At 40.3% G+C, this 26,472-nt stretch overlaps 1 protein-coding gene across 7 annotated transcripts in view; it reads right to left on the reverse strand.

The window, feature by feature from the left end:
• The window catches only part of Greb1l (GREB1 like retinoic acid receptor coactivator), a 252,689-nt gene that overhangs the window by 107,937 nt on the left and 118,280 nt on the right, over nucleotides 1–26,472 (reverse strand). For 4 of the 7 annotated variants that reach the window (XM_076912998.1, XM_076913004.1, XM_076913001.1 and 1 more), the window contains exons 2-4: nucleotides 25,354–25,460; nucleotides 16,023–16,182; nucleotides 12,564–12,764 (exon numbers count right to left, since the gene is read on the reverse strand). In XM_076912998.1, the coding sequence (XP_076769113.1) occupies nucleotides 12,564–12,764; nucleotides 16,023–16,179 (358 nt within the window). In that variant the 5' untranslated portion in view covers nucleotides 16,180–16,182; nucleotides 25,354–25,460. Of the gene's footprint in view, nucleotides 1–12,563; nucleotides 12,765–16,022; nucleotides 16,183–24,240; nucleotides 24,362–25,353; nucleotides 25,461–26,472 lie in introns of those variants that run through there. The other 3 variants (XM_076913003.1, XM_034518449.2, XM_076913002.1) reach the window with 2 other exon arrangements.

A 26,472-nucleotide genomic window follows, 5' to 3' on the forward strand; every position in this document is an offset into this window, starting at 1 on the left:
AGCATAAATATAAAATCATTTGTTAATATATTGGTCAATCTAGACTAAGTGCTTTCTAGTTAAAGTTATTTTTTTTTTAAAGGGGCCAGAAAGACAGCTTAGTGGTAAAAAAACACTAGTTTTTCTTCCAGAGATTCAGAATTCAATTCCAAGAACACTGGCTCACAACCACCTTTTTGGATTTCATCCCCAATTTTGGCATGCAAGACTATATGTATATGACAGAGTACTCATATAAATAAAACATTTTTATCATATGCTATGCAATGATGGAATTATTTCAAAAAGCTCAAGGAGTTTAAAGTGTCTACACTACTAAAAGAGATTTGTGACTCAGAAGACTGGGGATACTACTTAGTCTTCAGTATGTAAATGAGAGAAGGGTCCAGGAAGGTTAACCTAATGTCCTGAGGCTAAATAACCATAAACCAACCAAGAGAATTCCACAACCCAGATCTCTAACTCTCACCGAGATGCTCCTTCAACTTCTACATCTCTTGCTAGCCATAAAGACATGCCTAAAATCCTAGAACTTTGGATAGTAGGCAGCAAGACCTTGAATTCAAGACTAGCCTAGTATGGCTCCCATAGACTCATGTGTTCAAACGCTTGGCCCATGGGGAGTGCCTTTTTGGAGGAAGTGTGTCACTGTGGGGGCGGGCTTTGAGGTCTCCTATGCTCTAGCTTCCTCCAGGTTGGAACACACATCTTCTGCTGCCTGAAGATCAAGATGTAGAACTCTGCCAGCACCATGCCTGCCTAACACGTGGCAACGCTTCCTGCCATGATGATAATGAACTACACCTCTCAAACTATAAACCTGACCTAATTAAATGTTTTCCTTCATGAGTTACCTGGGTCATGGTATTTTTTCACAGCAATAAAATCCAAACTAACACACACACACACACACACACACAGAGAGAGAGAGAGAGAGAGAGAGAGACAGAGAGACAGAGAGACAGAGAGACAGAGATAGAGACAGACAGACAGAGAGACAGAGAGACGCACATACATGTAAATAAAAAACAAATAAGTCTCAAAAACAGAATAAGTGTTCTGACTTGTGACTCCAGTGTAGCACAGGAAACTACACTATAATCTTTTTCCAGCTTGCTACCGTCAGTTCTATCACCTGTTCTTATGGTACCCCTTTTAGGCTGAATTCTGTGGAGCATTTAATATACTATCCTTGTCACCCATGGGAGTATTGTAGCATCCACCTTTCTCATTCTTACTGATGAATTCTTAAAAGTCAAGGTTTTTAGCTCGTAGTGGTGGCATACACCTATCATACCATCTACTCAGAAGGCTGAGGATTTTGAGACCAAGAGTTTGTCAGTCTGGAAAGTTTTTACAAACCACAAGAATGATTTATGTTTAGAATATAACATTTTTTCTCTCCCTCTCCTCCCCCCCCCATATGCCTAAGGACCATGCCAGACCTCTTCTTCAATTCTGATGTCCACCCTATTATGTTCAAATACGGTCCCTCAGAACACCTTGAGTTTACCAATTGGATAGACCAGCTGTTAGTGACTCCCAGAGGATCCATCTGTCCCCAATGCTACACTGCTAGAATTACAGAGATGTGCACCTAACTAGACCTGCCTTTTAAAAATGTGGGTGCTGAGCGTTTGAACCTGGGTCTTCATGTATACACCTGGCACTCTACTGACTGAACCATCACCCCAGTCCAAAGAGTGACACTTCTGATGAGATTTTCAAGTAAGGCACTGTGGCAAAGGCGGAAGGGGGTCCCTGGCTAACCAGAGTTGAGACGGCACAAAGTGGAGAGTAATCAAAGGTGGGTTTTTTTTGTTCGTTTATAAATGAAAGAACTATTATTTCAAAGTGATTTCTATAAATGAAAATTACACAATCCACTTAGATGAAGAAGCATGAGTAGTTTTTAGTATTATAGATTAGGGTTTCCTGTTTATAGTGGGAGGACAAAGGTAAAAGTAATGATCAGTAAACAATGAATGGCTCTGTATGGCATGCTTTCATTCATGGCCCTGGAAGAAGCATGCTTTCATGTTTTTTTTAATACCTGAGAAAAGAGAAAAAAATAAGGGGGCACGTCTGTAAAAAGGTTGCAAGAACCAACTACAAGAAAGCTTCCAATGTCTGAAAATGGGATTCTTTAAATCACAACACATTCAGCAGTGTTGTGTATAACACAACATAGAAAATAACTATCCATGCGGATGGGACTAAATAGTTGAACAAATGAATAAATGGTGGAGAAGAAATGAGTCCGTATGAAGTAAAACATCAAATAAACATAGCTACTCTGCCCACAGAATGTGGTGCATAACTCCGTACTGTGTGCATTTCTTCTACACTATGGGGGTGGGGTGTGAGAAGACACTGCTTCAGGTAACTAAGTTCAACACCCAGTTAGCAATGGGAGGTAGTGACACTGGGCATTCTTGGAATAACATGATGGACATGACCTTATACTTCTGTGGTCTTCATCCAGACCCACAGCCTCTGAGTCATCAGAAGAGACAGACCCTTCCAGTAAGGTTGATAAGATCTTTGACCAATATTCCTAAAATTGCCAGAGCCATCAAAGCCAGGAAAGACATGGTTAAAAATGTCACATCTAAGAGGAACCTAAGAAGATAATACAATTAAATCTGGTGTAATATTCTTGATAGAATCATGGCTCAAAAAGGACATTAGGTAAAAGCAAGGAACTGAAGCAAACCATAGCCTTGATTGTTAATGTTAATAAATATACGAGCAGCAGCTTATTAATTGTAACGAATGTGCTTTCTGTGCTTTCACAGGAGCAAGTGCCTGTGTCTGCAGATGGAACTACTGGCTTGCATTTTCTGTAAATGTAAAGCTGCCTCTAAAAACAGTCTTGTAAAGAAGTACTTTTCTTATCTTCTAGTTACTCAGAGAAGCCTAGGGCAGTGTAATTAAAAAGAAAGTGTGGGTCCGCCCCTCGCCCAGATCCCAGTGGCTGGAGCAGACATCCAGCTGATCGGCTCCCCTGTGGAAACCTCATCCGTCCTGAGGCATCCTAGAGAGGCCACTGCCCTCAGAGCTGCAGACATCCTAGAGAGGCCACTGCCCTCAGAGCTGCAGACATCCTAGAGAAGCCACTGCCCTCAGAGCTGCAGACATCCTAGAGAAGCCACTGCCCTCAGAGCTGCAGACATCCTAGAGAAGCCACTGCCCTCAGAGCTGCAGATATCCTAGAGAGGCTACTGACCTCAGAGCAGGGGACACCATATCCTGAGGCATCCTAGAGGAGCCACTGAACTCAGAGCAGCAGACACCATATCCTGAGACATCCTAGAGGAGCGACTACACTCAGAGTAGCAAACACATAGCTGGTCTACTACCATGGAGACACCATATCCTGAGATATCCTAGAGGAGCCACTGTACCCAGAACAGCTGGAGCTCAGGATCACAGAGACATCCGGACCCTGGGGAGTTCTGACACAACCAAAATAACTGGAAAGGCAGGCTCCAGTCAGAACCAGTGAGTGCAGGTAGCACTAGAGCTAACCAAATGGCGAAAGGCAAGCATAAGAATGTAAACAACAGAAACCAAAGTTACTTGGCATCACCAGAACCCAGTTCTCCCACCATAGCAAGTCCTGAACACCACATCACACCGGAAAAGCAGGATTCAGAATTAAAATCATTTCTCATGATGATGATAGAGGACTTTAAAAAGGACATAAACAACACTCTCAAAGAATTTGAGGAGAACACAGGTAAACAGGTAGAAGCCCTCAAAGAAATGCAAGAAAACACAACCAAACAGGTGAAGGAATTATACAAAACTGTCCAGGATCTAAAAATGGAAGTAGAAACAATAAAGAAATCTCAAAGGGAGACTACCCTGGAGATAGAAAACCTAGGAAAAAGATCAGGAGTCATAGATGCAAGTATCACTAACAGAATACAAGAGATAGAAGAGAGAATCTTATGCACAGAAGATACCATGGAAAACATAGACACAACGGTCAAAGAAAATGAGAAATGCAAAAACCTCCTAACACAAAACATCCAGTAAATCCAGGACACAATGAGAAGAACAAACCTAAGGATAATAGGTATAGATGAGGGTGAAGACTCCCAACTTAAAGGGCCAGTAAATATCGTCAACAAAATTATAGAGGAAAACTTCCCTAACCTAAAGAAAGAGATATCCTTAAATATACAAGAAGCCTACAGAACCCCAAATAGACTAGACCAAAAAAAAAGAAATACCTCCCGTCATATAATAATCAAAGCATCAAATATACAAAACAAAGAGAAGATACTAAAAGCAGTAAGGGAAAAAGGCCAAGTAACATATAAAGGCAGACCTATCAGAATTACACCAGACTTCTCACCAGAGACTATAAAAGCCAGAAGATCTTGGGCTGATATAAAGATCCTAAGAGATCACAAATGCCAGCCCAGACTACTATACCCAGCAAAACTCTCAATCAATATTGATGGAGAAACCAAGATATTCCATGACAAAACCAAATTTACACAATATCTTCCCACAAATCCAGCACTTCAAAGGATAATGGATGGAAAACTCCAACACAAGGAGGGAAACTACAACCTAGAAAAAGCAAGGAAGTAATCTTCCAACAACCCCAAAAGAAGATAGTTACACAAACATAATTCCACATCTAATAACAAAAATAACAGGAAGCAACAATCATTTTCCCTTAATATCTCTTAAAATCAATGGACTCAATTCTCCAATAAAAAGACGTAGACTATCAGACTGGATACATATACAGGACCCAGAATTTTGCTGCATACAGGAAACGCACCTCTGTGAAAAAGACAGACACTACCTCAGAGTAAAAGGATGGAAAACAATCTTCCAAGCACATGGCCCCAAGAAACCAGCTGGAGTAGCAATTTTAATATCAAATAAAATTGATTTTCAACCAAAAGTAATCAAAAAAGATAAGAAAGGACACTACATACTCATCAAAGGAAAAAAGTACCAAGAAGAACTCTCAATTCTGAACATCTATGCCCCAAATGCAAGGGCACCCACATACATAAAAGAAACTTTACTAAAGCTCAAAGCATACATTGTATCTCACACAATAATAGTGGGGGACTTCAACACCCCACTTTCAGCAATGGACAGATCATGGAAACAAAAACTAAACCGAGACGCAACGAAACTAACAGACGTTATGAGCCAAATGGATTTAACTGATATCTATAGAACATTTCATCCTAAAACAAAAGAATATACCTTTTTCTCAGCACCTCATGGTATCTTCTCCAAAATAGACCATATAATTGGTCACAAAACAGGCCTCAACAGATACAAAAAGATTGAAATAATCCCTTGTACCCTATCAGACCACCATGGACTAAGGCTGGTCTTTAATAATGACAAAAACAACAGAAAGCCCACATACATGTGGAAACTGAACAATGCTCTACTCAATGATGATTTGGTCAAGGAAGAAGTAAAGAAAGAAATTAAAGACTTTTTAGAATTTAATAAAAAGGAGGACACATCATACCAAAACTTGTGGGACTCCATGAAAGCAGTACTAAGAGGAAAACTCATAGCTCTAAGTGCTTACAAAACAAAACAAAACAAAACAAAACAAAACAAAACAAAACAAAACTGGAGAGAGCATACACTAACAACTTGACAGCACACCTGAAAGCTTTAGAACAAAAAGAAGCAAATATACCCAAGAGGAGTAGATGGCAGGAAATAATCAAACTCAGAGCTGAAACCAACCAAGTAGAAACAGAAAGAACTATACAAAATATCAACAAAACCAGGAGCTGGTTCTTTGAGAAAATCAACAAGATAGATAAACCCTTAGCCAGACTAATCAAAAGGCACAGAGACAGTATCCAAATTAATAAAATCAGAACTGAAAAGAGAGACATAACAACAGAAACTGAGGGAATTTAAAAAAAATCATCAGATCCTACTACAAAGACCTATACTCAACCAAATTGGATAATCTGGATGAAATGGACAATTTTCTAGACAGATACCAGGTACCAAAGTTAAACGAGGAGCAGATAAACCATCTAAACAGTCCCATAACCCCTAAAGAAATAGAAGCAGTCATTAAAAGTCTCCCCACCCAAAAAAGTCTGGGACCAGACAGTTTTGGTGCAGAATCCTATCAGACATTCCAGGAGGACCTAATACCAATTCTCTTCAAACTATTCCACAGAATAGAAATAGAAATTCTACCCAATTCGTTCTATGAAACTACAATTATGCTCATACCTGAACCTCACAAAGACCCAACAAAGATAGAGAACTACAGACCAATCTCACTTATGAATATTGATGCAAAAGTACTCAATAAAATTCTCGAAAATGGAATCCAAGAACACATCAAAGCAATCATCCATCATGATCAAGTAGGCTTTATCCCAGGAATGCAGGGATGGTTCAATATTTGAAAATCTATGAATGTAATCCACTACAGAAATAAACTCAAAGAAAAAAAAAACCACATGATCATCTCACTAGATGCTGAGAAAGCATTTGACAAATTCAACATCTCCTCATGTTAAAAGTCTTGGAAAGATCAGGAATTCAAGGCCCATACCTAAATATAGTAAAAGCAATATACAGCAAGCCAGTAGCCAACATCAAACTAAATGGAGAGAAACTTGAAGTAATCCCACTAAGATCAGGGACCAGACAAGACTGCCCACTCTCACCTTACCTATTCAATATAGTACTGGAAGTCCTAGCCAGAGCAATTAGACAACAAAAGGAAGTCAAAGGAATACAAATAGGAAAGGAAGAAGTCAAAATTTCACTATTTGCAGATGATATGATAGTATACTTAAGTGACCCTAAAACTTCCACCAGAGAACTCCTAAACTTGATAAAGTGGCTGGTTATAAAATCAACTTAAACAAATCAGTAGCCTTCCTCTACTCAAAGGATAAACAGGCTGAGAAAGTAATTAGGGAAATGACACCCTTCACAATAGCCATGAATAATATAAAATACCTTGGAGTGAATGTAACCAAGCAAGTGGAAGATCTGTATGACAAGAACTTCAAGTCTCTGAAGAAAGAAATAGAAGAAGATCTCAGAAGATGGAAAGATCTCCCATGCTCCTGGATTGGCAGGATTAATATAGTAAAAATGGCCATCTTGCCAAAAGCAATCTATAGATTCAATGCAATCCCCATCAAAATTCCAAATCAATTCTTCATAGAGATAGAAAGAGCAATTTGCAAATTCATTTGGAATAACAAAAAACCCAGGATATCGAGAACCATTCTCAACAATAAAAGAACTTCTGGGGGAATCACCATCCCTGACCTCAAACTGTACGACAGAGCAGTAGTGATAAAAACTGCATGGTATTGGTACAGAGACAGACAGGAAGATCAATGGAATAGAACTGAAGATCCAGAAATGAACCCATACACCTATGGTCACTTGATGTTTGACAAAGGAGCTAAAACCATCCAGTGGAAAAAGGACAGCATTTTCAGCAAATGGTGCTGTTTCAACTGGAGGTCAGCATGTAGAAGGATGCAAATCAATCCATTCTTATCTCCTTGTACAAAGCTCAAGTCAAAGTGGATAAAGGACCTTCACATAAAACCAGATACACTGAAACTAATAGAATAGAAGGTGGGGAAGACCCTTGAATACTTAGGCACAGGGGAAAAGTTCCCGAACAGAATACCAATGGCTTAAGAATCAAGAATTGACAAATGGGACCTCATAAAATTGCAAAGCTTCTGTAAGGCAAAGGACACTGTCCATAAGACAAAACAGCAACCAACAGATTGGGAAAAGATCTTTACCAATCCTAGATCCGATAGAGGGCTAATATCCAATATATACAAAGAACTCAAGAAATTAGACTCCAGAGAACCAAATAACCCTATTTAAAAATGGGGTACAGAGCTAAACAAAGAATTCTCAACCGAAGAAATTCAAATGGCAGAGAAGCACCTTAAGAAATGCTCAACATCCTTAGTCATCAGGGAAATGCAAATCAAAACAACCCTGAGATACCACCTCACACCAGTCAGAATGGCTAAGATAAAAAATTCAAGTGATGGTAGATGCTGTCGAGGATGTAGAGAAAGAGGAACACTCCTCCATTGTTGGTGGGAATGCAAGCTGGTACAGCCACTCTGGAAATCAGTCTGGCGGTTCCTCGGAAAATTGGACATAGCACTACCTGAGGGCCCAGCTATACTACTCCTAAGCATATACCCAGAAGATGTTCCAACATATAACAAGGACATATGCTCTACTATGTTCATAGCAGCCTTATTTATAATAGCCAGAAGCTGGAAAGAACCCAGATGTCCTTCAACAGAGGAATGGATACAAAAAATGTGGTACATTTACACAATGGACTATTACTCAGCTATTAAAAACAATGAATTCGAGAAATTTTTAGGTAAATGAATGGAACTAGAAAATATCATCCTGAGTGAGGTAACCCAATCACAAAAGAACACACATGGTATGCACTCACTGATATGCGGATATTAGCCCAAAAGCTTGAATTAGCCAAGATTCAACTAACTGACCACATGAAGCTCATGAAGAAGGAAGACCAAGTGTGGATGCCTCGGTCCTACTTGGAAGGAGTGACAGTATGCTCAAGGGAGCAAATAAGGCGACAAAGTGTGAGACAGAACATCAAGGAGGGGCCGTATGGAGACCACTCTACCTTGATATCCATCCCATGTGCAGTCACCAAAGATAGATGCCGATATGGATGTCAGGAAGTGCATGCTGACAAGAGCCTGATGTGGCTGTCTCCTCAGAGGTCTGCCAGAGTCTGACATATCCAGAGGCGGATGCTTGCAGCTACCCATTGATCTGATCAAGGGTTCCCAGTGGAGAAGTTAGAGAGAAGACTGAAGCAGCTGAAAGGGTTGGTGGCCCCAAGAGGAGAGCAACAGTGTCAGCCAACCAGAGTTACCAACCAGAGGGTCTAAACTACCAGCCTGGGAGCACATAGGGAGGCACCCATGACTTCAGCTGTATACTTAGGGGAGGATGGCTTTGTCAGGCATGGGTGGGAGAGGAGATCCTTGGTCCCATCAAGGCTGAACACCGAGTGGGGAGGAATTCGAGGGTGGGGGGGGGTAGGTAGAGGCAGGAGGGGGGATGGCATAGGGGGTTCCTGGGTGGTGGGGGGAATGGGGTGAGGGGATAAAATCTGAATTGTATTTTAAAAAATAAAGTATATCCATCTCAAAAAGAAAGAAAGAAAGAAAGTAAGTAAGTAAGTAAGTAAGTAAGTGTGGGGTGAGAAGAGAAAGGAACAGTGAGGCCAGAGTAGCTCAGGAGGAAGTCAGTTCATTCAAGGCCAAAGATGGTAATTCTCTTAAATATTTCAAAGTTCATCTGCCAAGGGCCTGGTGTTTTTCTGTAAACATTTCTTAACTGTTTCTCTTAAACTCATTGTCGGGTGTTAGCACAGCTACAGAATCCAAGAAATGTGACTGGATTTCCAGACCCACAAGATTCTAGTATCCCATGTGGCAAGGAGAGGACACTGAATGGCTCAGAGAAGCCACAGAGGACCACCTCAGAGCAACCCATGAAGTCTCCTTCAGGAAGAGAACACAGTTACTTATATGGGTGGACAACTTGCTTCACAAACTTGCTTTTGGAATCACTTCACTTCTGAGAGCAAAAGAGCCTAGCTCTTTTGTGACAAACGATTTTAATTAAAGCACTGTGGTGGTGACAGCAGAGGGGGCCTTCTTTATAAACTTCATCTGCATTTTCTTAAGAAAATGGCCAAGGTTTTCACTTCATAGAAAGAGATTTGCGCCCTCCAATTATCTCCAACTCGAAGGCTCCAGAGTAAATAAAAAAGGAGGGAAAGGAACGTTTACTGACACAGCAGTAAATCCAAACTAAAACAATCAAAGCAGCATTCAGAGGCTGAAAATCTGGTTGTTCTTCACCTGCGCAGACAATCAACGGCCTCCCAGCAGGGTAGGAACCCACTCTATTCCAATAATTTACATAAGAAATTAGCAACCAAAATTTACCTATGAATGGAAAGCCTCAGCAGCCCATCAGATGTCAAGTATCTGCTTATCTAAATTGCCTCTAAAAATAGCTTTACAGCGACTTAAGCCTTAGGTAAATAGGGGTTTCCCAGGAGCTGGAAGGTGGTATTTTTAAACAAGGCCACAGTCGTTACATTCTTGTTTCAATGCTGGTTTTGTGAGCACAACTTTGAGATTGTTTTCCTTTTGAGCAAGAAGATTCTTAGAACTTTCTTGGAGCAAGCGAAATTGACATCACTGTGTGAAACAAAATACCAAGTTATAAACGGCTTTTTATTTTCAATGCCATCCGATGATGGGGGGCAGGGAGCTAAGTGGGGGCATGAGAGCGGCTCAGGAATTATAAGAATGGAAGCAGCTGATGTAGGAATTCCAGGACAGAATGTGTTGGATTTGAATCTCCTACTTTGGTGGAGGACAATTCTTAATCCTCAGAAAACTTGCCTGCCTTTATCTTTAAAATCACCATTGTTCTTTTGAGGTTGAGGTAGAAAGATCATCCCAAATTCAATAGTTAAGAGCTTCAGTTTAACATTAGCCTGGGTTAGAGCGAGACCTTGACATAAATATACAGAGTGTATCCTGTGTGTTGTTTTTTGTTGATTTGTTTTCTTTGAGACAGGATCTCACCATGTAGCCCTGGCTGCCCTGGAATTCACTAAGTAGATCAGGCTGGCCTTGAACTCACAGAGATTCACCCCTCTGTCTCCCTAGTGCAGGAATTAAAGGCATATTATTTTTGGGTTATCAAGTTTATATCTTGGTACCTTTTCAAAATACTTGGTTATAAATAACACCACTGTGAAATTGAAAACATAGTCCAAGACGGGGAAAAACTCTCTTCCCCATGTTTTAGAAGACACTTTGCTTGCTTCATAATCACCCCCTAAGTTTTTACTCTGGTTCTATTTATATCACATGTGGTTCAGTTCTCAGTGAGATACCATCATTTAAAGCACTGTTAAATGTCACTTGTTACTTGATGAGCCGATTACTCAGTTAAAGGAAAAGATGTAATGATAATACAAATCGAGCAAACAGCAACACAATGCTGTCAGGGTTCACATCGCCATGGGTTAAAGGCCTCTGCACATCAGTAATGAGTAAGTAGGTACATCATATTGAGTCTGGGCAGAGTCGATCGTAAGTGGAGGCAGATCTGTAAGAAGTGATGCACTATGGGCAGGCCTAACTCGAACACTGATGGACAATCCTTCTAGGGATACATGCGAGATATAGGAGGACATCCAGGTCTCTCTCCCTTTAGCAGGAGGATCTGGATCCCTCTATGGATTTTCAGATTCTCAGGGAAGTAGGAAATCAAAAGAAAACAAACTCTCAAACAAGGAAAACTAGTTTTCTGGCTTTACCTGGGTAAAGTTGTCATTTATATCAAATTATTTGTTCTCCAAGCTTTGGCAGGAAACTGTTCTCTGTCCTGAGCTCTGGAACCTTCTTGTTTTCCAGCCCCCTGGTTTCCTCAAGCTTTTCATGCTCTGCCACCATGCAGGTTAATGCCAGTCTGAATATAAAAACCACATTCCACATACTACTTAAGTGAACAATCAGAACTCCACAATTATGCAGAGGGAAGAAGGTAGAATGTAAGTTGGGCCATCACTGAAACCACAAAACAATGAGAACATTAGAGACCAGGGTTCCCTCATTTAAAATGTAGTTAAAAGTGTGGCAGGAAATAAAGGTAACTTGAACAAATGGAATAAGATCACCTGCCAGTGTGGTGGTGGACAGCTTAATCCCAGCACTGGGGAGGAAGAGGTAGGCAAATAAATCTCTGTGAGTCGGAGGCCGCATGCTCTATAAGAATTCCAGGCCAGCTCACACTTCCTAATGAGCTAGTCTCAAACAACAGAGAGACAGAGAATCAAACGACATGATATTTATAAAAGAGTTGAATTTTTCTTCTGCACTCAGTGAGTGTGGTTGTAAGGCCAGTGAGAGAGAGCTCAGGAAGTGAAGGAGCCTGCTGGCAAGCATGACCATGTGAGCTTGATTCCTGCCATGTCCAGGGTGACGGAGAGGACAAGAGTTGTCCTCTTGACCATGACTGTGCCGTGGCTCATGAGCCTGTCCCCCCTCCCCCCTCCATACAGCACACACATAATACAAAAATAAATTCGATTAAAATGTTCTAAGTAGCTTTAGAGTCAGGGCATCTAGAGTCTTCATTACTATCTAGAGGTGGACTAAAAGGAGGAGAGCATCAAACATTGTTTTTAATAAAAGCTCAGGAGAAAGTAAATTTTTATATCTGAACTTGCATTAGCACAGATCCTTTCAGGGAAATGGTTCAACCGTGAACTTCATCTACAAGAGTGGGTAGGACCTGTATTTCCTGTAGACAATGAGGCCTTAAGAGATCAAGGGGGAGAGGACATAACCACTCATTCCTTCAGTGCCTGGTGTCCAGCCTTGAACACCACGTAGAAGGAAACAGATCAGATGATATTACAATACGAGGCCAAAAAGAGCTCCCAAGTGCAAACCTACCGTCCATCGTGCATGATCCTTCCGGGGCAGGTTTCTGTGAGTAGGGAATTGGTGGACTGTTTGAGTCAGACATTTCTTCTTCATCTTCATCATCCTCCATTTCATTTACTGCTACACTGTGAGAAAACTCCAGGCTGCCATTTTGAGTACAGCGGTGTACCAGGTCTTTATCCAGATCCTCCACCTTCGGCTTGACATCTGCTTAAGAAAGGAAACCAATGCAAACTTAAATTTTAAAAAGAAGCTTATGGAAAATTGATTACAAGAGAAATCTTAAAGATATCTTTGAGGAGGGGGAGACTAGCATTTTTTCTACTGTATTTTTTAATTTATTTTATATTTTATTTACATTTCAGATGCCAACCCCTTTCCCCATTTCCCCTCCCTAGAAAGCCCTATCCTATTCCCCCTCCTCCTTTTTGCTTTTATACATTTTTTTAAAATGTTAATCAAAGGCTTTATAAGTTTGGTAATGCTCAATCAGAAGTGTAACCCAATACCCAACCTAGATATACCAATGACTGGTGGAGACACGTGAGCATCTGCCTCCATGTCCCCCCTCTTTCTCTCTCTCATCACCTAGCTTCACCCTTCCTGTTAAAATAAAACTTTTCTCTCAAAATGCAATTAGAGCATAGTTATTCCTAATTGTACCGGTGAGGTACAAGATAGTCCTAATAGCCAGTCCATCATTTTGATGACTAACCAGAACCTCTGTCATCTGTCCTAACTAAAGCACTTAGTTTTGAACCTGGCTTTTTTTTTTCTTGGCTTTTGAATGAATGTCAGCTGAAAACCATCCACTCAGACCTGTTCTTTCAAAGTAAATAGCCAGGATTGGCTATGAGACTATAGGTCTTCACCCCGTCAGAAATCCAGAATGACTGAGTTAACTGAAATTATGGGAAGCACTAAGCATAGCTTCTAAAACTTAGCCAATTTATAGAGACCGCTGAACACCTGGAAAGCCCCTATACTAACAAACGTTGGAGCATCAAATCTTCAGCCTTCTGGCCCAGAGTCATCTGACAGACATTAGTGATGCAGAATTATTAAGAAATAGCTGAGAGGAGTTAACAGACAACAGTCCAGATTACCTTACATGGATAGTTGGTTTTCAAAACGTCAGAAGTCCATAGAATTGACGTTACAAATATTTCTATATTAATGTTCATTTTGATTAGAGACCTGTCTGCTCCTGACAGCTTCCTGTTGTGGATTCTAAGAAGAAATTGAGCATCCTTGGAGTTACTCCAGTTGTGCGGTGACAGCCACTAGGCAAGAATTGCCTCTTTCCATCTACAGACAAATTACTGTCCAGAAAAGGACACACTTGCAGAATAGTCGACTGATTATATCTGCTGAGACTAGCATTTTTAACATTTGTTTGAGTTCCCAGGACTTAGAATCCCCACTTCTTTTGAAAGGAGTCTAAAAGCAGGAGGAGGGAGGATGGGATAAGGGGTTCCTGGGTGGTGGGGGGAATGCAGTAAGGGGATAAAATTTGAAATGTAAATATTATATCCAATAAAAGAGGGGAAAAAAAGAAAAGCAGTTAGAACCAACATCCTTAATAAAATGTCAGCCCTCTTAAAAAAAAAAAAACTATCTTGATACTAAAATTTGTTTTGAGAATTGTATATTGCAGAATGATCAGCCTTGGTGTATCTACTCAACAAGCAAGATGAGCAGACCTGCTTGAACCTCTGAGGTCCGGGAATTCCATCTGGAAGCAGTGAAGACACAGCATCAGAGGCTTATCAATTTGCTCTTCCCCCCACTCCTCTTCTAATATCTCAACGCCCATAATCAGCTTGAAGAAGCTAATGAAGAGTCAGCACCCCTATTCCCTGGGCTTGGGGACTAAGGTGGTAAATGTTGGTCTGTCTTTCTAGGGAAAAGTAGTGGTTTTGTGGGAACAGAGAGGATTAGCTAGGGCTTATTGCATAGCCATAACCTATTAGTAGAAATCTATATAATTATTATCAAGATGAAGATATAAATTCTTAAACGGCACCAATTTACTTTGATTACAAATTTTAAGGTTTTCATTGGTACGAGCTTCTTATTGATATAAAAGTGAGATGAATATTGTTACTCTCATAGGCATTGTACCAGTATAACACATTTAGGAATACAAGGCTTAGACCCAGTCCTTCTTTAACTTTTTTAACTGATTTGAGATGGTCAGCCTGTGAGTTAAGGGACTATAGCAAATTCATGGCTTGGAGTTTATTGTTAGGGTGTTTTCCATGTTTTATTTAGAAATAGCTGAGTGGAATTAACAGACAACAGTCCAGATTACCTTACATGGATAGTTGGTTTTCAAAACATCAGAAATCCACAGAATTGACGTGACAAACATTTCTGTATTAATGTTCATTTTGATTAGAGACCTGTCTGCTCCTGACAGCTTCCTATATTGAATTCTAAGAAGAAATTGAGCATCTTTGGAATTACTCCAGTGGTGGTGAGACAGCCACTAGACAAGAATTGCCTCTTTCCTTCTACAGACAAATTACTGTCCAGAAAAGGACACACTTGCAGAATAGTCGACTGATTATATCTGCCTAGACAGAGTAATCAGTCCTTAATAATTCTGCAGCACTAAGGTCTGTCAGATGATCCTGGGCCAGTAGGCAGAAGAACAGATGCTCCAACGTTTTGTAGTAGAGGGAGTGTCTAGGTGTTCAGAGGTCTCTATAAATTGGCTAAGTTTTAGAAGCTATGCTTTGTGCTTCCCACAATTATAGTTAACTCAGTCATTCTGGATTTCTGACGGGGTTGAAAACTTATAACCTCATAGCCAATCCTGGCTATTTACCTTGAGAGAAAAGATTTGAGTGGATGGTCGTCAGCTGACATTCATCCTAAAACCAAGGAAAAAGCCGGGTTCAGAACTAAGTGTTTTAGTTAGGATAGATGACAGAGGTTCTGGTTAGTCAACAAAATGATGGACTGGGTATTAGGACTATCTTGTACCTCACTGGTACAAATTGGCATAATTATGCTCTAATTATATTTTGAAAGAAAAGTTTCATTTTAACAGGAAGAGTGATATGTAGGAGGAGCTAATGTGGGAGGAGTTCTGAGAGGAAGAGAAGGAGTAAGAAGAGGAGGAGAAGAAGGAGAGGAGAAGCTAGGTGATGAAAGAGAGAAAGAGTGGGGAGACAGGGAGGCAGATGTTCATGTATCTCCACCAGTCAAAGATAGTTGATATATCTAGGTTGGGTATTGGGTTACACCTCTGATTGAGCAATACCAAACTTATAAAGCCTTTGATTAGCATTGTTAAAAAAATGTGTAAATGCAAAAAGGAAAAGGGGGCATGGGATAAGGGTTTTCTAAGAGGGGGGAATGGGGAAAGGGGATGGTATCTGAAGTGTAAATAAAATATCCAATAAAAAATGGAAGAAAAAAAAAAAGGAGTCTAAAAATGCCTGCAATTGAGAAACTTACCTGCAGATGAGAAAGGGTGCTGTTCTGGGTCCAAGTAGAGCTGGGAAAAGATTGGCCGAGGCACTGCAGTGCTGCACCTGAGCGAGGCTTCTATGGAGTTATGTAGAGCTTCCTCAAATCTAGCAGATTTCAGTTGCCCAGCATATGAGTTCCCCATGGTCTGTACCAGCACATCCCAAAGAAGAAGAGGAAGGGAAATTTGTATTAGATGTTTATATCTGAAAACTCCATGTATGGGGCTAGAGAAATGGCTTAGCTGTTAAAGAGTACTTGTTCTTTCGGAAGACCTGGGTTTGGTTCACAGTACCCATGTGGTGGACACAACCATCTGTAACTCCATATCTAAGAGATTTGGACCTCTTCTGACAACCACAGGGACTTCTTACCCACGATCAGTGTAGCAATTCCAAAGGTGGCATGTTAACCTTTGTCTAGAGCAAAGTGCCTAGAAATCTCATCTCTTCTCAGCCTACTGTCAGCCTGACAAGTCATCTGTCATTGCATGTCCTAGAAACTCTCCAGGAGGTATTTTCAATTAAATTAAAGGTAACATAATCATTAATTTTTTTATTTGAGTGTTTTGCCTACATGGATGTATGTGCACCGGTATTTGGTTGGTGCAGGCATAGGTATGAAGAGGCCTCTGGAATTGGGATGATGGATAGTGGTGAGCCCCTATGAATGATATAAATAATTTTAACTACTGAATCATCTCTCCAGATCACAAAGCATAAAATCTTCACTCTGTTCCCTGATTGTTTAAGACGTAAATGCTAGATTCATATACACAGGGCAAGCAAATAATGCTCTGAATAAAGACATTACGTCAGCATGAAAATGGAAAATGGAGCTTTACCATCATGTACTTAATTAGACACAGGTGTTCAGACTTGGTGTAAAAGGAAGGAACATTTTAAAAAATATAAAGGGCAGAGAGCTGACCCAGGGCTTCTTTAGCACAAACAATGACGTTTTCCACCCTTGAAAGCGTCACACTACTCACAGAAAAGTGGAGTCCCAAAGGAAACACGTTCAGTGTAACAGATTCTAAACACCACACCTAACACCTAGTTAGAGTCACTGAAATTATTGGCATTTATCATTACATGAGACCCCAGTGCCTGAGATGGGGGAACACCTGATAGAATGTTAGTAGGGAATAAAGGATTTCAGTTAGAAAATGGGGAAAGGCATTTCAAAATTAAATGCAATTGCATCGAGAGAGCAGATATGACATTGATTTCCATATTACAGGCCTTCCAGGGATCATCTGCCACTTCTGTGATACTGAGGAACTAGAAGGGTCAGTTCGAAGACAGTGCGGCCCTTTCTGAACCACTAATTAAGGCTCCAGGTATAGATGGAACCCACTATAAAGCACTGTGCTACCATGGGCAGTTTCTGCTCTTGCCTGTTCCCTTTCCATAGGAAGTTAGGGTAGTGGGGTGGGAGCAAGCAGGCAGAGAGGGCAAGAAAAGGGAAGCTGGGGAAATAGGTTCCAGCTACTTCCCACAGATCCCTCAATTTATTGTCTCCTGCAAATGAAAAGCAAAACAACACACGAACTACCAAGAACTGACAGTCTGTGTCCCCAGGAATGGCTCCCACTGGCCAAAGATGAGAGGCATGAAACACAGAAGGCACACACTGATCGAACCATGTTTATAATAAAAAAAAAGCCCATGGATGAATTTGCTACTCAAGAAGAAAGTAGAGTTATTTTTAGAAAACATACAAAAACAAAATGAAATACCTAATTAACTGACTACTATTGCAATAGTAGTATGTATACGGTGTTATTGCTGTCTTTCAAAGTTACCCTGGTTGTTAGTGAGTAATTTCTTAAGTGAAGATTTTCAGCCGATAAATGAATCCTAGAAGTATAAAACAATCACTTTGCAACTACTAATGGGTACGGAGTAGGCACTGGTATCAGACAGGACAGACCATTGGGTAGAAGGTTGAAGGGAGCTTTGTAATGGGAAAAACAGCTATCTTCTTGAACCCATGGATTAAGTGCAGAGTCCTGATGTGAGTCCTGATGTAGTGAGAAACTGTGGGCCTTGCCAAGGAGACAACGTAAATGAAGCACATATTCCACCCAGAAAGTGTCCAGCCAAAACATGAAGCGAATCTAGTCAAGTCTCAGAGAGAACTGCTCGACAAGATGAGTCACACGACACCACAAAGGAACAAATGGAATCAGAACTAGGTTCCTGCCAATGAACAGGGCCATTCCACTTTTAAGTTAAGATTCAACTTAAAAAAATGTACATGTTTTTCATGTTTCAACATGTTTTTTCAAACAGAAAAGGGTGGGAGCAGCTATGTGCAGTGGTGCACACTTACTCTGGGTGCTGAGGCAGGAACACTCATTCATTGCAAGTTCCAGAATAGCCTGGGTGACTACAAGATATTGTGACTACGAGAGAGAGAGAGAGAGAGAGAGAGAGAGAGAGAGAAAGAGAAACACACACACACAGAGAGAGAGACAGACAGACACACAGAGAGACAGAGACAGAAACACAGAGAGAGAGAGACAGAGACAGAAACACACACAGAGAGAGACAGAGACAGACACACAGAGAGAGACAGAGACAGAAACACACACACACAGAGATACACACACAGAGAGACAGAGACAGAAACACAGAGAGAGAGAGACAGAGAGACAGAGACAGAAACACACACACAGAGACAGAGACAGAAACACACACACACAGAGATACACACACAGAGAGACAGAGACAGAAACACACACACACACAGAGACAGACAGACACACAGAGAGACAGAGACAGAAACACACACACACACAGAGACAGAGACAGACACACAGAGAGAGACAGAGACAGAAACACACACACACAGATACACACACAGAGAGACAGAGACAGAAACACACACACACACAGAGACAGAGAGAGACAGAGACAGAAACACAGAGAGAGACAGACAGACAGACAGACATACAGAGAGACAGAGACAGAAACACACACACACACACACACACACACAGAGAGAGAGAGAGAGAGAGAGAGAGAGAGAGAGAGAGAGTAAAATGAAGACAGATGTCCTTTTAGTGGGGTGGACCATATGGGGTTTTGATATTATTTTAAAGGCAGAATTAATTGATAGCACAGAAAAAGAGACAGCTTTGTGCAACTTACTGGATTGTTCCCTTTGTTTTTACAGACATTGTCACACATTTTCCACACTTGACACTATCCAGCATTACCATCTCTCATTACCAAGAATCTTGCAGTCAAGCACACAGGCTCTGAAGTCGATTCCTGCCCTATAGTTTCCTGGGTGGCACTGCCTACTTCAGCTCTCATTTGTGGAATGGGGACAAGACTGCCAATCTCCTAGTTTTTATGAGTCTAAATGAGATTTTGAATCTATAAAGTCTTATATAAAGTACCTTTATAGGCTCATATGCATGAAGAGTTAGCAGCAAAGGCTGCCTTTTGTTTTGGTGTCTCAGCATTGGCTACATTAGGATTACTAAGAAAAGACAAACACTCCTTCGAGCATGCTGGGTGCTACAGCAGGTTCAGTCACATATAACTATCAATATAAAAGCTCCAAAAGCTGCTATTTACCATTATAAATAATTTGTTAAAACATTTTATACCAGATAAGAAAATCCTGAATAACGTTTGGCACAAGTGCTACTCAACAGACATCCCAGACCGACAGGAATGTTCTGTGTATTCAACTACAACACATGGTGTCTGTAAGCCACATGTGATGGCCAAGACCTGAAATGTGGCCACTGTGACTGCACACTGTACTAAACTGTATTTAATTTAAACAGCTACCTGTGCCAAGTGGCCATCTTACTGGACATAGGCAGTAAGCATGTGAGACTAAGTACTTCTTAGGTTCAGAGGACTGGGTTATGAGCTTGAACACCTTCCCCAAGCTCCTCCCAGCAATATGATTTGATTGTTCAGAAGGGAAGCATTGCTGCACTGCAGATTATATGCTTTTTCTTACCGACATCTTCAGTATGGGTTTAAGGCTGTGGCTCAGGGCAGACTGAGAGAGATGATGTGTGGCTCTCAAACACACCAAGTTCAGGTCTTTTAAGTTTATATGGATCCTTTAACCCCTAACTAAACACAAACACACATTCACAGTTCGACCTCTTTTGGATCTTAGGGTTTTACTATTTACTTATTTACTGATGCTGGCGATTGACCCCAGTCCTTGTGTGTGCTAAGTATGTGCTCTACTATTGAGCTAAATCTCAGCTGTGTTTATTCTTTTAAATAGACATTTGTTACCCTTAACTATCTGTATTAGCTGGGTTGAGTGTTTGTTTAACTCCCTTATTTGATTGTGAGTTTTTGGGATGGGTAGATATCATGTGATACCAGAATTGGAGGGGGGAGATTGACTTTTTGTGTCTTATATAATTGTATATTTAGCAGACGACGCAATACTATCTCTTTCTAAGCAAATTCCAATATGGTACTAAATTAAACATTCATTCAAAACAAATGTGCTTTACTACATTTTCAAATCCATCTTTTTTGCTGAAGATATGAAAAAGTAATCAGATTAAAAGACAATGCTTCACTAGGTAGGAATTCCAGCAGAGGGAGAGGGAGATCAACCTCCCACAAAATCTTCAATCCAAAATTTGTCCTACATACAAGATGCACAGGGATAAAGATGGAGCAGAGATTGAGGGAATGGCCAACCAAGGACTGGCCCAACTTGAGACCTATCTCTTGGGAGAGAGCCAACTTAGACACTATTAATGATACTCTCCTATGATTGCAGACAGGAGCGTAGCATAACTGTCTCCTGAGAGGCTTCATCCAGCAGCAGACAGACACAGTTGCAGAGACCTATAGCCAAACATCAGGTGGTGCCCAGGCAGTCTTGGGGAAGAGTAGGGGATAGAATTGAACAGGGTGGATGGGTCAAGGACACTAGAAGATGACCTACAAAGTCAACTAACCTGGCCCCAAGAGGGCTCACAGAGACTGAACCACTAACTTAAAGAGCATGCAGGAGATGGACCTAGATCTCCTACACATTTGTAGCAGATGTGAAGCTTTGTCTTCATGTGGGTCCCCTAACAATTGGAATGAGGGCTGTCTTTGACTTTGTTGCCTGCCATTGGATCCCTTTTCCTAAGCTGGACTGCCTGGTTGGGCCTCAGTGGGAAAGGATGTGTGTTGAAGTCTGCTGGGACTTGAAGTCCCAGGGAAGAGTGGTACCCAAGGGAGGCTCCCCTTCTCTGAGGAGAAGGGGGCTTGTGAGGTTGGGACTGGGAGGAGGAGGGTGGGCTGTGATCAGGATGCAAAGTGAATAAATAAATAAATTAATGAAAAAAAAACCCAGATGATGCTTCAGTCTTTTGTACCTTTGGATGGGGGAATGTCTATTTTGATAGGTTCTGAAGCCAAAAGTACTGGTGTTTTCTAAAAGCAGTCTTAGTAACTTAATTCTAAATTCTACTGTTTTCAGTAGATCACACAATGGTCCTCAGCCATGGACAGAACCACAGAACCACTGTGATACACCCAGTGATTTCATAGCAATTAGGAAGACTGTCATAGGAAGATGGAGCAGGACTCCAATCCATAACACAGGGATACAGCATTCCTACTCGAAACCTTTAGTTTCCTTCCTAAAATACCAGAAATTCTTCTGTAAGAAAAAACCATTTTGTCAGGACTCTGGAACTGGATATTCCTACCTGCACTCAAGACAGCAGAGTGCCAGAGGCAGCTCCACCATGTCCCCAGAGACCAATTTTTCACTAGGAAAAAAGTCAATAATCCAGAACAAAAAAACATTAAATAATGAGAAATGCTTCCAAAGTATGGGTCATCACATCTATCAGGACTGTCATGGACAGATTTCAAAACCCCTGTGATTTTGTAGAATCTACTTCTGTGAGGATTAAAAGCTGCATAAAGTTCCAGAGGCAAAAAGAATTTCCCAAATGCAAATGTAACTTAAAAGATACTACTAAAACAACTTTCTAAATGTCAATTGGTGAAAGTGTAGCAAGCAGCAAAGGCAAAGATAATGATAGATATATCAATATATATATTGCTTAATTTCTCTTATTTAACATCCCCATCTGGTTTTTAAAAGACTGTTTAGAAAGTGAGCTATGAGCACTAACCCCCACTGGATATATAAGTAATGACACATTAAAGACTTCTACAGTCTGTTTGGTTTGAGGTGAGGCTGGGTGATTTAATCTAGAAACAGAGTCCCCTTAGCATGCACCTGGGTAAGAATTAAGCAGAGCAAAGAGGGAAAAGAAATCCAGGTTCAAAGTAGGAATAGTAAAATACAGGTATATCTAAGGCCAGCAAATTGAAAATTCAGTACCAGAATTTGATCATTCTTCCTAGATAGTATCATCAAACAGCTGCTTTTTTCCAGCCAGATGTGAGTTTGGGGCTTTTTACAAATGCACCTGCATTGTACAGCTGGGCGGCAACGCACACTGTTTAATTGGCAGGACACACTAGGAGAGGGGACACAATTTCACAGAGAAGAGCAAGTGACACTCCTGTCGGTGTGGAGCTCTTGCTTCACCCCATCCCTAGTCCTGCCTCCCCACCTTGTCCACACACACCCCCCCCCCCGTGCCCCTCCACGTTCTTTCCCCATCAGTCTTTCCTTATTTAATTAACTCTGCTGACTGCACTTGTCAGATTGCCGCAATTTCAATGCTACTTAAACAGCTGTGTGTTTTCTCTAGGCAGTTATCAGCCACCGTACTCAGGTTTCTAAATTAGTTGTTGAAAGGCACTTTAACCTTGAGAAAAGAGGTTATGTCTTGAATATACGTTCCCTGAATAGGCGTCATTACTGAAGAAAGGATTGAAAATGCTGTTTATCTGTAGTTAATAAATACAGTAATTGCAACAGCTAATTTACAAATTAGTAAAAGTGTTTGACAAGGCCTATCATACACATGATTTTTCTTTATTATATTATTATTCTATATTAATATTTTATATTGACACATATGCCTTCTTTCTATATATGTATATATGCATGCTGCATAAAGTAGAATATCAAAATACTGTCATTACCTGTCTGCCAGGAGGCTAACATCTTTAAAGGTATTCACAAATCATCCAGCAAGGAGAGCTCTCTCCACACACACACCCCTCCCTGATTCTTCAACTGCTTTCAAAGAGAGTCCCTTTGTCAGTGTTGGAAATAGAACCCAGGGCGTCACATACGCTGGCCAAGTGCTCTGCCACTGAGCTACCTAGTAGAACATTTTAATTATTGACTCTCACATTGAGTTTTTTCTTCCCGATACAGTATATATAAAACATATTTGTTTTTCAGGAAAACGTGGAGGATTTGATGTTAGTCATCAGCTCATAGTCCCCTTCTGCCAACTATCAACAGTTAAAATGAAAAGTCAGTAAAAATTAAAAGCTGTAGCTCAGTGGCTGAGTGCTTGCCTAGCATACATGAGGCCCTGAGCTCAATCCCCAGACTACTGTACACACAGAAAATAATAATAATTAAAAGAATTTTCAACTGTGAGCCAGAAACATACTTCATGCCATATAAGCCTTTTATAAATGCAATAAAAATAAATTTAAAGATAACATTCTAGAGTTAGCAGGTTTTGATATTTGAAAAAGGTTAAATAGTTCTCTCTGAAAGGTCTGAAGCACATAGAATAATTTTGAAATTAATGTGACCGGCTCCCTGCCCCAGCATTCCTCTAACTGCTTTCTGTTCCAAGAAAAGGAAAAGGTAATATTTCCACAGTGCAAAATTCTTTGTTGCGACAGAAACATTAAAATGACAAACGTTCTAGAAAGCAAAGTCCAGTGGAAATCCTAACTATTCTTTCAGACCTACGCTGAGTCTGAGTCCTTGCCAACATTTGGTGAAGATTATCCTCCATTAGACAAAAGCTAGCGTTCCTTAGATAAATCAGGAGTTATTGCCATGAGACTCATAAAACCTTTTCACAACACAGATTTTCCAAGGGAATCCTTTAAGGTTTTAGGAGGCTGCTCCTTTTACTAAGTAACAAAATACACCCCATGGTGTCTCGCTGACCCAGCTCAGCTGACCTTTGACCTCTTCAATTGTTGAAGCCTAAAGCCAGGGCCCACAGAACTTGCCTCCCATATCAAAGAGGCTAATGTTGCTTCCTCCTGGCACCTGGTGAAACAGAATGCAAGTTCTCGCACTCTCCTACCTCCTCCCTCTCTCTGACCGCTTTCCAGATGTTGAGCCAATACTGGGTTTCAGTGTCTTCCTGGTCATCTGGAGGGAACAAACAGGGACCATGGCGAAGTGGCAATGACCCTCTTGTTCTTTCTGGCCTCAAAGGGATACAGCGGGTCATAAAAGAGGAAGAGATCTTTGGCCTCACTTGAAAACACTGGCTATTTAAACACACTGTGACTTCCAAAGGGGAAAAGAGAGTTTGGGGTATGTTCCTTCTAAAACCAAACTTCACCTGTAGTAGTCACCCTAAATTCTCAAGTCTTAACATCTTTTTCCTTGCTATGGGAAGAGGATGAGCTGTATCACCCTTTTCCCCTGAGTTAGAAGTCTTCTAAAAATAAAGCCAAAACATCCTATAAGACCTCTGTAACACATGTCTCAGAACATTAGTACATGAAATAAATTTTAAACATATGTGATTCGGGCTTTTTCTGCATAACTGAGAGCCTAGAAGTCTCTTATCAGACGATCTGAAAGAAAATTACAATCGCCAAAAAGGAACCAAAACATGCATCATGGATGGGGCTGAGGGTGAGCATGATCAGGACATGCTGTACACAGGATGAAATTTTCAAAGAATTTAAAAAAAAAAAAAAACAAAGTGAGGAGGGAAACGTTAAGAGATTTATTTTTATTTATGCGTATATGTGTGCATCTCTGTGCATGAGGAAAATCTCTTGGACCTGGAGTTTCTGGTGGAGCATCTAAGTAGGTGATGGGAAAACTTTAGTCCTCTAGAAAAGTGACAGGTAAGCCCTTCTTCTACCCTCTGTGAGCGCTTCTGTCCAGTGAGCTTTCTCTTTAATACTTGAATTCTTTTTTATTTCTTTCAGTTTATGTTGATAGGAAATACAGAGCTAGCTGGGAGACAAAAGTCTTCTGAAGTCAGTTTGACTGAAGGAGGAGAGAAGATGAAGTGCAGGTAGGCACACAGGGTGAGAAGGAACAAGAGAGGAGTCTATATAAACATCTGCTTAGTCAGCATAAGGATCAAATGTGATAGCTTTATTTAAACTGTAACTTAACTTCCCCAAACGGATTTGATCATGCAAAGTTTGAGAAGAATATAATCGTACAATACCTTGGTTTATATATTAACATTTTTAAATCATGTTCATGGTTAAGTTAGGCAGCCAACATCTCTGGGAGCTTGTTCTAGATTAGAGCTTTCTTAAGGTTTCTTTACACCTATAAAAACATAAAAACACAAATTATTTCCAAGTGCCTTTTATTTTACAATATAACAATCTATATTACCCCAAACTCTATAGAATCACAGAAGTCCTACCTAACTCTGTACTTCTTACAATGGGAAAAAGCAAAGATGCTTCCTCTTCCTGAACTCCTCAGATAACCGCACTCCAATACACATTCAAATGTATTCAAAAGAAATCGTTTTAAATCTTAGTGCAAGCTGAGTTTTAGCAAGGTTTTTGGCTAGTGTTACCATCACACTAAAAGTCCACAGAACACTTCTCTCTTGGAAATGGAATTAATACAAGGCAAATTTCTTATCTGAAGACATTTGGGAATTTTACAATCTATGATATTTGTCTAAAATTAATTTATTCAAAGAAATACAAAAAGATCAAATGTAATTAATAATCAAAATAATAGTTTTCTACTTTTTGAGAGTCTTTAATGATTTCCAGGAAGAAAACTTGCAGGAAGAGAAAAGGCTATTTCCTACCTTTCTGAGCAGTGTATTTCTAAGAGGTATTAAATTAATTTTAATTATCTACAGTAGATTGAATAGTGTGCCTATTATTCTCTCTGCCAAATAGATTACGGTTGATATAAACTATTGCATGAAAAATAAGATAAAGCTGCAAAGGCTCTAAATGAATTAAAGGAACCTGTCATTAATTTTTATACACAACTTAGAACTTTTACTGTGTCTAAAAAAGAAAAACAGAGTCAGTTCTGTAAGAATGTATAAGTGGTACACATATTTATAACACTAAAATACTTGAATTCATGTCAACAAAAATCTTTTTGTACTTCTTTTTGTGTCAACTTAAAGGCAGAAAAGAAACATTTCAGATTTGGGGATAAAAATATTTATCATAACCTCTCCTTATTGGAATCATGCTCACACACTTCCCACTGACACATGAACAAATAACATCTTTCAGAATCCGGAGCCTTCCTACCTAATCCAAACCCAGGACTACCCCATATGCTCAATGAGGTCAAACCG

Source organism: Arvicanthis niloticus, chromosome 14, assembly GCF_011762505.2.
Source record: "Arvicanthis niloticus isolate mArvNil1 chromosome 14, mArvNil1.pat.X, whole genome shotgun sequence".
Lineage (NCBI taxonomy): Eukaryota > Metazoa > Chordata > Mammalia > Rodentia > Muridae > Arvicanthis > Arvicanthis niloticus.